At 46.5% G+C, this 13442-nt stretch overlaps 1 protein-coding gene across 2 annotated transcripts in view; it reads right to left on the bottom strand.

Moving 5' to 3' along the window:
* The window catches only part of LOC142488385 (uncharacterized), an 86472-nt gene that overhangs the window by 42799 nt on the left and 30231 nt on the right, over positions 1–13442 (bottom strand). Inside the window, exon 7 of one of the 2 annotated variants that reach the window (XM_075588854.1) lies at positions 2516–5277. The exons of the other annotated variant lie outside the window; for it this stretch is intronic. Coding sequence (XP_075444969.1) covers positions 3257–5277 — 2021 coding nt within the window. The 3' untranslated portion in view covers positions 2516–3256. Of the gene's footprint in view, positions 1–2515; positions 5278–13442 lie in introns of those variants that run through there. 2 annotated transcript variants of the gene reach the window in all.

Raw genomic sequence — 13442 nt, 5'->3', positions numbered from 1 at the left:
AGAGGTAGTCACTCCCACAGCTCTCCCGCCTGAGCATGCTGCACTTCCGCGATGCCGCCACGAGGACCAGATCCTTCACCTCCGCCATGCTGGTCATCGTGCGTTCCACCAGAAGCCGCCATGATGTGCAGAGGTAAGAGTTTCTGTTTTTTATTTTGTTTGTTTTAGGTGATACCTTGAGGTTTGCGAGGCCAATCAACAGGATAGCTCTGAGTCTGGGGGCATCGATTTAATCAGCAGGGTCTCCATTCATCCTTTGAGGGGAGACATCAGGGGGAGACAAATTAGGGGTTAACTCCAACTGTATCAACTGGCCTTCAAACACGAGGCATCTCCATCAGAGAAAAAAGAATATAGGCAGTCCTTCAGGCTATAGCGTCCCGGCTTTCCCATACTGCCCCTACCACTTGCCAGTCTGCTTCCCCGGGTTTCTCTTTACGAGGGCTCGTGGGGGAGTTCTCCCTGACTCCCAGCTTCTGGAGAAATTCTTCCCCCTCTTCTATCTCCTTCATAGAGATGGCCCTCCCGTTTCGGATGACCAGTAGGCCAAACGGGAAGGTCCATCTATATCGGATTTTATTTTAATATTACAGTATTGTAGCAGGGGGTCTCCGGAGCTGAACCGCATTGGTTTCAGGTCCGGAGACCCCCTACTTAGCGAGTAACAGGCCACATTATGGTGTGCCAGTATCTAGTTTGTTTAAATCCCCCGATCACGTGGGCCGTGACGTGGGAGAATTTAAACATGGCCGTCATGATACCAGCACCCCATAACTGATACCAGCACCCCATAACGGTGCCTGTAACTCGGGAAGTGAGGGTCCTTGGACCTGAAATCAATGCGGTTCAGCTCCGGAGACCCCCTGCTACAATACAGTAACATTAAAATGAAATCAAACCCCGAGATCTCCTGTTAGACACACACAGATAGAGTGACTGATTCAGTCTCTCTTAGGGCTGGGACCCGCTGCGCCCGGCGGCGTGGGCGGCCGCGTGAGCGCTACTCACCATGTGATGGTGCCCTCCCGAGCCGGTCCCAGTCCCCCCTGGCTGCACAGCTCACTACACGCTGTGACGCGTCAGCCGCCAAGGGATACAAGAGAATTGTAATCCCAAGCGGCGACGCGTCATGTGGTGTGGCTGTGAGCCAATGAGGAGGGGAGGCTTCGGGGAGTGGGGAGGGAAAGCAGCTGCAGCACCAAGGGAGCCCCCCTGCTCCCTCCCACGGACTCTCTCTTCATAGTCTGCAGTGTAAGCAGATGCACGGGCTGGGGGAACCCCTGGCAATGAGGAGAGGAGGAGGAGGGGAGGCTTCTGGAGCAGGGAGGAGGAGGGGAGCGGGACACATGCCTGTCCTCACACTCATTTACATGCAGGGCCTGGGGGACGGGGCCCGGCTTCAGGGCAAACTGAGGGGGGAGAGGACGGGGGGGGACTTTACAGCACCCGATTAAACTGTGGCGGTACTGTATGTCAATTTTATATTCCACTCCAGCACACGGACACACGTCATGGCCGCGCACCCCCTCATCATGGCCCCGCCCACGCGACCCATTTGGTCACACCCCCCGCTCCTAAAAAAGTTTCCTGCAGACCGCGGTGCAGTGAGTTGCACGTGCCGCCGGCAAGCAAGACAGCCGTGCGGACAAGTGCAATGGGGCCTTAGCCTTACTGTGCGTCTCTTGCAGACAGGTAGACCCAGGTAAGATTCACACAGCAGGGACCCCGCTGGGTTAATCCGATGGGCCATTATAGTCTGCTTCGGTCAACCTCACGTGATATTGCAGCATAGTGCAGTTTTCATCTCGAGATGTGGTTGAGTGTTGGTGGCTGCATCTGTAGGGAAAAGAACAATATGGCTACAAATTTTTATTTTTCTACTCTGTACACACAAGATGCTTCTTCCCTGTGTAAACACTTGGGTGACAAGGTTTTCTTATGGAGAAAAATGTTATCCACTCTGCACATGGGAAAGGTTTCTCCCCTGTGTAAATCCTTTGGTGTCTGAGGAGTGTCCTTTTACAGAATTGATTATGATGTAATCCCCTTTGTATAAATTGTCTGGTATGTGTTGAAGTGCCTCTCAGTACTGAAATGTTTCCCAAATTCTGTACAATTAAAAAGTTGCTCCCTTGTGTAAATCTGCTGGTGTAACAAGATGTCCCACTTTGTATAAAATGGTTTACCCCCCTCTGAACAAGCAAATTATTTCCCTTGTGTGAATCATGTGGTGTGTGAGGTCATTCACCCAAGAAACGTTTTTCCTATACTCTGTCCATGTGAAAGACCTCTCCCTGCATGAATGTGTTGGTTTCTGAAGAGGTGGCCCTTAACACTGAATTGTTTCCCACACTGAACAAGCAAATGGTTTCTCCCATGTACATACTTGGGTGTGAAAGGAGGTCGCACATTGTACTGAACTTTTTCCAAAACACTCAACTAGGGTTGGACAATAACAAAAAACTTCCCACCATAACAATATTAAGTAATTTATTGTGATAACAATATTCAGCAATATATTAGCACCCAATAGAAAACAAAAAAGCAAAAAATTGGCAAAATGTTCAAGGCCATTTATTGCAAACCCTATTTCTTATACAAATGTATTTCATTGTTAATAAAATGTAAAAAAAAAACAAATACATTTTAGAATATTTAAATTTTAAGAATTTAAAATGTTTTCATTAAAATTATTTTACAATAAATAAACTACACCCGCACGAAGGCCCCTTTTTGTCACCATTTACAGCCCCCCTCTCCTGTACACATTGATGGGGAATGGGGAGGTGTGTGTTAATGGGCATGGGAGAGGAGGGGGTCAAGAGGCATGGGTGAGAGCTGAGAGAAATGCGGGGGAGGAGAGGAAGGGGTTGAGTCATGGTGGAAGGGAAGGTTTAAGAGGCATGGAAGAGGGGAAGTGGTTAATATGGAGGGGTGAGATTATCACCTGGAGGATTCCTCATAGCTACAGCAAGTGAAAGTCATGGAGCTTCCAGACCCACTCCCACTCCAGTCTCTACCAGACCCACACTCATTCCTCTGTCTGACACAGTCCCCACACCTCTCTGCCAGACCCACCCCCACTCTGCAGCTCTGATTGGAATGCCATGGTAAGAAGTAATGGTTAGTATTGAATTACCAGTTATTTTTATTACTGTAGTATTACCAAGCATTCTCTGAAAAATCAAATGTTTAATCTCATGAATGAATCCTCATGTGTAAAGCGACTCATCATCTGTGAAAAGATTTCCCCACACTATGTACATGTCAATGGTTTCTCCCCTGTATGAATCCTCTGGTGTCTGTGGAGGTTGCTCTTAGTACGGAATTGTTTCCAGCACTCTGAACATGTGAATGGTTTCTCCCCTGTATGAATCATTTGGTGTGTGAGAAGGCTGTTCTTAACTGTGAATTGTTTCCCACACTTTGTACATGTGAATGGTTTTTCTCCTGTATGAATCATCTGGTGTCTGAGGAGGCTGCACTCAATATTGAATTGTTTCCCACACTCTGCACATGTGAATGGTTTCTCCCCTGTATGAATCTGCACATGTTTAAGGAGCTCCGACTTCCGAGAAAAGCTTTTCCCACACACTGTACATGTGAATGGTTTCTCCCCTGTATGAATCATCTGGTGTCTGAGGAGGTTGTTCTTAACACTGAATTGTATCCCACACTGTGTACATCTGAATCGTTTCTCTCCTGTATGAATCATCTGGTGTTTGAGGAAATTGCCCTTAAATGTGAATTGTTTCATACACACTGTACATGTGAATGGTTTCTGTCCTGTGTGAATTCTCTGGTGCCTGAGGAGGTTGCTCTTAACTATGAATTGTTTCCCACACTCCGTACACGTGAATGGTTTTTCTCCTGTATGAGTCATCTGGTGTCTGATGAGGCTGCATTTAATACTGAATTGTTGCCCACACTCTGCACATGTGAATGGTTTCTCCCCTGTATGAATCCTATGGTGTTTTTGAAGGCTGCCTTTAATCCGGAATTGTTTCCCACACTCTGTACAAGTGAATGGTTTCTCTCCTGTATGAATCATCTGGTGTCTGAGGAGGTAGCTCTCAATACTGAATTGTTTCATACACTCTGTACATGTAAATGGTTTCTTCCCTGTGTGAATCTTCTGGTGCATGAGGAGGTTGCTCTTACACATGAATTGTTTCCCACACTCTGTACATGTGAATGGTTTCTCCCCTGTGTGAATCTTCTGGTGATTGAGGAGGGTCTTCTTAGTACTTAACGGTTTCCCACACACTGTACAAGTAAATGATTTTGCCCCTGTATGAATCAACTCATGTTGGAGAAGGCCCTCCTTGTGAGAAAAGCTTTTACTACACTCAGTACATGTAAATGGTTTCTTCCCTGTATGAATCCTCTGGTGCACGAGGAGTCTGCTCTGCGTATTGCATTGTTTCCCACGCTCTGTACATGTGAATAGTTTCTCTCCTGTATGAATCCTCTGGTGCCCGAGGAGACGGCTCTTTTTACGGAATTTTTCCCCACACTCTGTACATGTGAATGGTTTCTCCCCTGTATGAATCAACTCATGTTGGAGGAGGCCCTCCTTCCGAGAAAAGCTTTTACTACACTCTGTACATGTGAATGGTTTCACCCCTGTATGAATTCTCTGGTGTCTGAGGAGGTTGTTCTCAATACTGAATTGTTTCCCACACTCTGTACATGTGAATCGTTTCTCTCCTGCATGAATCCTCTGGTGTATTAGGAGACTGCTCTTAATTGTGAATTTTTTCCCACACTCTGTACATGTGAATGGTTTGTCCCCTATATGAATCCTCTGATGATTGAGGAGGCTCCTCTTAGCACTTAACTGTTTCCCACACACTGTACAAGTAAAATGATTCACTTCTGTCTGAATCACCTGCTGTGAAAGAAGTTTCCCCTTCAGTGAGAAACTGCTCCCACCATCTGTACATGTAAAGGTTTGCTCTCTAGTGGGGACACAAAGGTGTGTGAGCAGGTCCCTGTCCAGTGAGAAGCTTTTGCCACACTCACAACAAGAAAAAGGCTGAGCACCACGGCTTCTTCTTAAATCTCTCTCAAACGTTTTGCTGGACCCAAATTTAGAGTCAGTCTGTGCTGTGTGCTGTACAAGGTCTGTAAAGTCACCATCATGTGGCACTGGTTCCTTGTACATGTCCAAAATGTGGCAGAAATCATTGTTTTTTGGCACTTCTGGGCTGCGAGGAGTCAGACAGCTTCTGGATGTATCAGAGCTCAAATTTTGTTTCAGATTCAGGCCGTTCTCTAACAGAAGTAAACAAAACACAGAACAAATGTTTTCAATCTGTAAATGAAATTACTGAAAGCAAAATTACAAATCCAGAACACTGAGTCATTTACTTTACCAATACTTTATTTTGTTAATTTTCTCTTTACCCAGGGTTTTAAAATTGTGGCCCGTGAAAATCAAGTGGGCCCTAATAAGTTTGGTGGTGGTCCCCGAAGACTTGAAATTTAATTGTAGCAGCTCTCACAGTCAAATACATTTTGATACATATATAACTTGTATTTATTACGGTATTCATTATTTAAGGGTACATCCTCCTAATGATTATTAGCATTGAAAATGTCCATGAGAAGTAAAGTTAAGGAACTCCTGTTCTAGTATATTAGTGTGTTAATAATATCAATCAGACGGCAATTTATAGTGTAAAGATATTGTAGATGCCCATGTATGTTTTTATATAACACCCACAGTGTACTCAGCGCTTTATAGCAGAAACAATACAGTACAGGAAATTATAATACAATAAGTGCAACAAACAAAATCAGACAATACGAACGGAAATCCCTGCCCTGGAGAGCTTACAATCTCAGTGATGCAGTGACTACAATGCCCATGTAATCTTCTGCCATAAGACCCACATAAACAAGACTCAATTGCTCAATTTGGTGTCATATTTTGTCAGTCAAAAATACTATTCATATAATTCCCAAGCACGTGGCCTTGGTGTAATATGTGTCTCCTCTCTTTCCTTCTCCTCTCACATTCAGGCTGTTGATAAATCTTGTTCTCTCTGCAACATTTCCACAGTCTGCCCTCTCCTAAAACTCTCATCTCCCAACTATTGAAACTTTCTCCTCTCTGGCCTTCTCTTCTACCAACGCCACTCTACAACTATTCAAAATGCCGTTACTAAAATTCTGAGGAAAAAAGAGAGATCCAGCGCTCCACGGATTTCAAGATAATGAATTTATTGTGCCACACGACGTTTCGACCAACAGGTCTTTTTCAAGTGATAAGGCATATGCCTTATCACTTGAAAAAGACCTGTTGGTCGAAACGTCGTGTGGCACAATAAATTCATTATCTTGAAATCCGTGAAATCCGTGGAGCGCTGGATCTGTCTTTTTTGGAATTTCCTGGCAGGTACTTCCTTGAACCAGCAGCACCGGTAAACTGTATGTATTTATTCATATATTGTGGTGTGCAGCCTTAAACCCCTTTACATTGTTACTAAAATTCTCTCACTCTTTTTGTTCTGTCTCTACTTCTCTTCTCATGAGATCCTTTCAGTTTCTCCCCATCAAGCACTGCATTACTTAGCAGATTCACATTCCTTCTACGTATTCTCAAATCTAAAACCTGTCTCTTTGCTGTGCAACTCCCTCCCCCTCAGCCTTCGCCAATCCTCAAGTAATGCCTGAAATCTCATCTCTTCAATGAATCATTTGCTTAGTTTGGGCCTCTGACTAGTCTTTGCACTTATGTTTTATATTGCACTTGCTCTTATTGTGTTCTGTAATTGTCCCTTTATTCCATTTAGATTATAAATTCTGTAGGTGTAAGGATTCTGCCCGATCTGTGCCGGGGTTAGCTCCAGTCCGGGTTTTCCAGCTTGCCTGCCCTTTCTCCTCAGTTCGGCCATTTTGGTTACTGGCAGCCTTCTACTTAAGGCTGCAGTTCCCAGTGGGAGTCGCCGAGCAAAGTTCTGATTGATCGTCGCAATCGCGCACTACTCTTTTGCCTATTTGAAATCCCTGCTGCTGACCCCGGACCGTGACCCCAACCTCGCTGCCTTCCGCCTTCCCTGACCTTTTGCCTGTCGACTGGACTCTGCATCACTGCCGCCAGCCCTGACTTGTGCCTGCTTACCGACTACGGATACTCTAACACAGGCCTGCCCAACTCGTAAAGTGAGAAGGGCCGAACTGCTCCATGGAAAAAAAATTTGGGCCGCACGGGTAAAATCATCATCATCTCTCCTCCAGCACCTCTCATCATCATCCTCATATCTCCCCCAGAACCCCTCACTATCAACCTTTACGATACTCCCCATCTATCTCTCATACCCCCATCTCTCCCCATCACCCACACAATACCCCCCTCCACATCAAACACACAATACCCCCCTCCACATCAAACACACAATACCCCCTTCACATACCCCCAGCCCATTCCATGTCAGCAGCCCCTCACCAAGTCAGCATCCCCCCTCAGTCAGCATCCCATGTCAGCATCCCCCCCCCCCAAGTCAGCATCCCATGTCAGCAGCCCCCTCCAAGTCAGCATCCCCCCCCAGTCAGCATCCCATGTCAGCAGCCCCCCCATGTCTCTCTTCCCTCAATATGACACTCTCCCCCTCCCCTCAATATGACACTCACTCCCCTCCCCTCAATAGGACACTCTCTCCCCCTCCCCTCAATAGGACACTCTCTCCCCCTCCCCTCAATAGGACACTCTCTCCCCCTCCCCTCAATAGGACACTCTCTCCCCCTCCCCTCAATAAGACACTCTCTCCCCCTCCCCTCAATATGACACACTCTCCCCCTCTCCTCAATATGAGACACTCTCCCCCTCTCCTCAATATGACACTCTCCCCCACCCCTCAATATGACACTCTCTCCCCCCCCCCTGCAACTCACACCACTCTCCCCCCCCCTGCAACTCCCACCACTCTCCCCCTCACAAGGAAAACAGAGTCAGGCCCCACAGCCCATTTCAGCAGCCCCCCACAGCCCATATCAGCAGTCCCCCAGTTCATTACAGCAGCCACCCACAGCCAATATCAGCAGCCCCCCAGTTCATTTCAGCAGCCCCCCACAGTAGCCCCCCAGTTCATTTCAGCAGCCCCCCACAGTAGCCCCCCACAGCCCATATCAGCAGCCCCCCAGCCCATTTCAGCAGCCCCCCAGCCCATTCCCTTTCAGCAGGCCCCCCCAGCCCATTCCATTTCAGCAGCCCCCCCAGCCCATTCCATTTCAGCAGCCCCCCCCATATGTCAGCAGCCCCCCACACCCCTCCCATGTCAGCAGCCCCCCACCCATGTCTGCAGCCTCCCACTCCCTCCCATGTCAGCAGCCCCCCACCCATGTCTGCAGCCCCAAACCCATGTCTGTAGCCCCCCACCCCCCTCACATGCCAGTAGCCCCCCACCCCCCTTCCATGTCAGCAGCCCCCCTCCCATGTCAACAGCCCCCCACCCCCATACTTACCTGGTGATGGCAGGGAAGCGTGAGGAAAGTGTGAGGGATGCGCGCTCTAGCACAGACCAGGAACTTCCGGGTCGCGCTACACTGCTAGAGCGCGTCCCCGTGCTGGAGGCTGGAGGAGGGAGGTTAGGGGAGTGCACGCAAAGACATGGCTGGAGCGCGCTCCTACTGGAGCACGTCGAGGGGGGTGAAGGGGAGGTTGAAGGGGGTCCGTCGTGGGCCGCACGGGGTGCAGCCCTGCTCTATGCCCATGGAACCACAGATCCAGGCACATCTGCGTTATGGAGGGGATCCTATTACTTGTAGAGGGTTTCTGAACCAATGCTCAATTCAGTTCGAACTCCAGCCCTCCATGTTCGGCACTCACCGATCCAGGGTAGCCTAAATCATTTCCCTACTCACGGATGAGGCCTTGACCTGGGCTTCTCCTCTGTGGGAGAGAGAATCCCCACTGACCACTCCGTTGCCTTTCTCCAGGCATTTAAAAGAGCATTTGATGCCCCCGGTCGCGTCTCCTCCACTTCTGCTTTACTCCTTCGAATCCGACAAGGATCCCATACCGCAGGCCAGTATGTCATTGAATTCCGAATCCTTGCTCCGAAGACGGTCTGAAATAATGAAGCTCTGGGGCAGCATTTTGGCAGGGGCTTTCCGAGCATTTAAAGGATGAACTGACTTGCCAGGACATTCCCAAAAATCTGGAGGAACTGATTGCCTTCTGTATCAGAATGGACCGCCGGATACAAGAACGGCATGTCATGATCGGGGTATGAGGGGTTAATGGGATCGGTGTATATGTTGATCTGCATCCCCCTGCTTCAGCAGAATGGCCCCAGGTCTTAGAGGTATTTCCCCAGCAGTCTGTGTTATATTACTATGTGTGTATAAATCATGTCGGGAGGGAAAGGGTTAACCATATTGTGTATGTTGATCTGCATCCCCCTGCTTCAGTAGAATGAATTGCTATGTTATGTATTAACATGGAGAGAGGGGTTAACTGTGTATTTGTCATAATGTAAACCCCATAGAACCATATCTCTGTATGTGTTTGTGCTACAAGGCTGAAATTTGGATATGCTTTCCTATGCAACGAACACAGGTTGCATTCATATTGTTAATCTGATTTAATATATGGGAAATATAGTTATGAGTTATCGCTGTTGTTACTATAAATTTGGATAGGTTTGGAAGCTTGCCAAATGGCCGCTTTGATATGTAATTGTACAATCAAAGGAGGCTACTTGAAAGGCTTTGTCGTGGAGAAATTCCTCAGAGGTGAGAAAAAAAACTTGTACATCACTGGAGGTGACTCACTTCATTGCATATGCAGCCAGGTCTCACAACTAGGTGATAGCCATTTCACCTGTCAAAAGTGACACCCTACATGAAAGACCCCTGCCCAATACGCATTTTTGCTAGACAGGATGGCAACGAAGGCATCATGTCATAGTTTTTTTATAAATGGGCTGGCCAAGTAGCTACAGGGGACTGCTGTATTAATGAGAGGCTGGGTAAACCCAGCTTCTTGCGTTACCTGGCAACCTGTGATTGGGAGAAGGTAATTGTTCACCAATAACTGAACTGCCATGGTAGGAATGGGGGGCCTGCATCTATATAGTTGCTTGCACCCCTTATTCCTGGGTGGCTTGTTGCTTGTTGTGCTTGTTGTGACCTATAACAACTAAGGAGCTGCTATTCGGCTAAATATCTCCTTGTCCAACCCCTGTAAGTGTAAATATTTCTGTAATGTTATTTGCTTGATGTATTGTCTGTTCTGCTCATAGGAAATAAACTCATTCAGTTTACTATATTCTAGTCTTGTTCAATCTGGCCCAGTTATTGTATATAGTGGAAGATTAGGGAAAGGTTCCCAAAAACAGTGCTACAGCAAAAGGGATACAAAGGCAATTGATGCTTGAATATATAGCAAAACTGCGGACAAGGTCTAAAATGGTAATTGAGAGTATTGGACCCAGTGCATCATAAAGCAGGAAGTAACATGATAAAGTATTTTGTCTTATAATGAGGGTATATAATGCTTAAAAAGCACCTCAAAAGACTAAAAGAACTCTTACCTGCGGCACTGTTACTGGTCAGCAACTTCCCCTAGATCCATGAATGGGGAGATACAAAACTCTTCTTTGATCCTTAGTCCATGTGCGCGTGCATCACGCAGAGTGGGTGTGCAAAATAGTAGTTATCCAAAGATAGTAGCGGAGCACAGCTGAAGGATGGGGTCAACACCAGCAATGAATAGGTTAAAAATCTTCTTTATTGAGACACGGTGCAGAACGGGGGGAGACAGCAACAACTCTAACGCGTTTCAGGCTATGCAGCCCTTTCTCTTTGAGAAAGGGCTGCATAGCCTGAAACGCGTTAGAGTTGTTGCTGTCTCCCCCCGTTCTGCACCATGTCTCAATAAAGAAGATTTTTAACCTATTCATTGCTGGTGTTGACCCCATCCTTCAGCTGTGCTCCGCTACTATCTTTGGATAACAGTTATTGTATATATGTGCTGTTCTCTCGTGACACGGCAGACCGAGCGAGTTCAGTCTCCAAAAACCCTAACAATTCGGCTAGCTCCCCATTTTAACAGTCCTGTTACTGCACCTCACACAGATGAGGAACCGATGCAAATCAGGGGGCTGTGCCTGTACTGTGGGCTCAAATGTCATCCTAAAATCAGGAAAACCTGAATGTCCAGTGAAGATAGAGGAATATTCTCTGGACATTTCTTCTATTCTTCCTTCACCACAACCTTCACTGCTCCTCCTGCCGGTTTCACTCTCCTGGGTACCAGCTTCCATCTTCATTCAGGCTTTTGTGGATTAAGGAGTTGAAAGAAATTTCATTGACCGCGCATTTGCGGAACTCCACTCCACTCCATTCCTCTCCGCACTAAATAGATTCCACTAGTGGTAGTGGCCATTGATGGAAGACCCCTGATACCTGGGACCATCACCCACGAGTCTAATCCGTTGCTGGTTACGGTTGGAGTACTTCACAAAGAAACACTTTCTTTTTAAGTTATTTGCTGTCCCATAACTCCCGTGGTCCTAGGCCTTCCCTGGTTGCGGCACCATAAGTGTCAGGAAGGTCATATTTTATACCCACCTCTGGCAAAATAGATGTTCTTATCTATAGATTCTATCAGTCCTATAAACTAGGCCTGGTCAAGGATTTAACAAACCATAAAAGCTTTTCTTGTATTTCTAAGGACATTTGTAACCAATGTTAACCCCTGAAGTGTGAGATTGATCGAATTACCCAACATCTTATGCCATGTACATTACAGCCATCCAGGATGATATAGCAGAGCCATTCAGAGACCGGTCTGACCAGCAGGTGTACACTCAGGGGTTTAAAAGGTAAATTTGTATCATAAGTATAGAGGTGATATTTGAACCCGAGATATGTGATAAGGAGAAGTGGACCCAGAGACATGGGGTATACCCACAGAGATCGACTGAGGAGGAGGTGTTGGCAAATGAGACACTGAAAGTACGATGCGAGGTTAGAAGAAATCCAGGATAGAGCGCTGTCATGGATACTAAGAGGATTTGAAAATGGGAAGGAGAAGAGGGTGGTCCACACTATTAACGGCTGCAGAGAGGTTGAGTAATATGAGTAGATGACCTTTGTTTTTGGCAGCATGGAGGTCTTTCGTTATTTTACTGAGGGCGGTTTTTGTGGCGTGAGGAAGCTAAATTAGAGGAAAGAAAATGAAGTAAGCGAGAGAATACAAGGCATATAAGGAGTTTAGAGTCAAAAGGCATGAGGGAGACAAGGCAATAATTAGAAAGGCCAGTAGGATCAAGCTTGCTGTTTTTGAGTACGGGTATAACTGTTGCGTATTTGGTAACTTTCCCTCCACCAGAGTAGAGGGAGGAGTTGCAAATGAGTGTTTGTAGGGACTACAGAAGGAAAAAGAAGTTTGAGGAGATGGGAGGGAATGGGGTCAAGAAGACAAGTGGTAGAGGGAGAAGAGATCAGCAGTAATATGGCCCCCTCTGTGGCAGAGTAAAGAAAGTTGAGGCAGACAGAAGGAGCATTTGGAAGAGATGTAGAATGTGAGGAGCATACAGAGGACATGTCATGACGAATGTAATTCACTTTTGTCTTGAAATAGTCAGCAAAAAACTTAGGTGAAATGGAAGAAGAAAAAAGTAATGGATGGGTGATCTTAGTAGAGAGTCAAGGACCGACAAGAGGTGGTGTGGGTTAGACTTGTGAGTGTTTATTAGTGAAGAAAAGTAGGTTTGTTTAGCCTGGGAGAGGGCAGAGTTGAGACATGATACATTTCTTGTGAAGGAGGTCTGCTAAAGTATGAGATCTCTTCCAGAGGTGTTCAGAGAAGCGAGTGCAGGAACTGAGAATGCGTGTGTGGCGTGGTGTGGGTTTTTTGGACGAGAACGGCAGAGAAAAATAGGGGCATATAGATCAAGAGGATAGGGCAGAGTTGTAGTTCATCACCATGTTGTCAGAGTCTGGAGCAGAAAGAGGAGAGGGAGGAGCAAAACGTGGAATCAAGAACTGGTAGATTAATAAAGTGTAGGTCTCTGCAGATAGGAGGGGTAGATGGAGGTGGAGAAGGGAAGAAGTGAGAGAGAGAAAATGAGATGATGGACAGAGAGGAAAGGGTTACATGGAGAAATTAGCTAAATGTTTTTTCTAGATTGGCTATCCCCCAAATCCAGGCACAAGGTACAGTCCAGGCTGTAGAGATTGCATATTCATCCTCAAGAGCTCCAGTTCCTCTCAGAATGGAGATTTTATTTATTTATAAAATGTTTTACCAAGATGTAATACACTGAGAGTTACGACTCGTTTTTAAGTATGTCCTGGCAACAGAGTTATAATGACAAATATTGTATGTAGTTTTGGGGCGTAAGTCCCAAATACAGTGCTCAATCTCGTTCAGAACTTAAGCAGATAATACAGTCCTTGAATTCTTGGGGAGTCAGCCTATGAACATA

Source organism: Ascaphus truei, chromosome 2, assembly GCF_040206685.1.
Source record: "Ascaphus truei isolate aAscTru1 chromosome 2, aAscTru1.hap1, whole genome shotgun sequence".
In the NCBI taxonomy this organism is placed as follows: domain Eukaryota; kingdom Metazoa; phylum Chordata; class Amphibia; order Anura; family Ascaphidae; genus Ascaphus; species Ascaphus truei.
The sequence above is the reverse complement of the archived record's forward strand: the minus strand, read 5'-3'. Positions and strand labels throughout refer to the sequence as shown.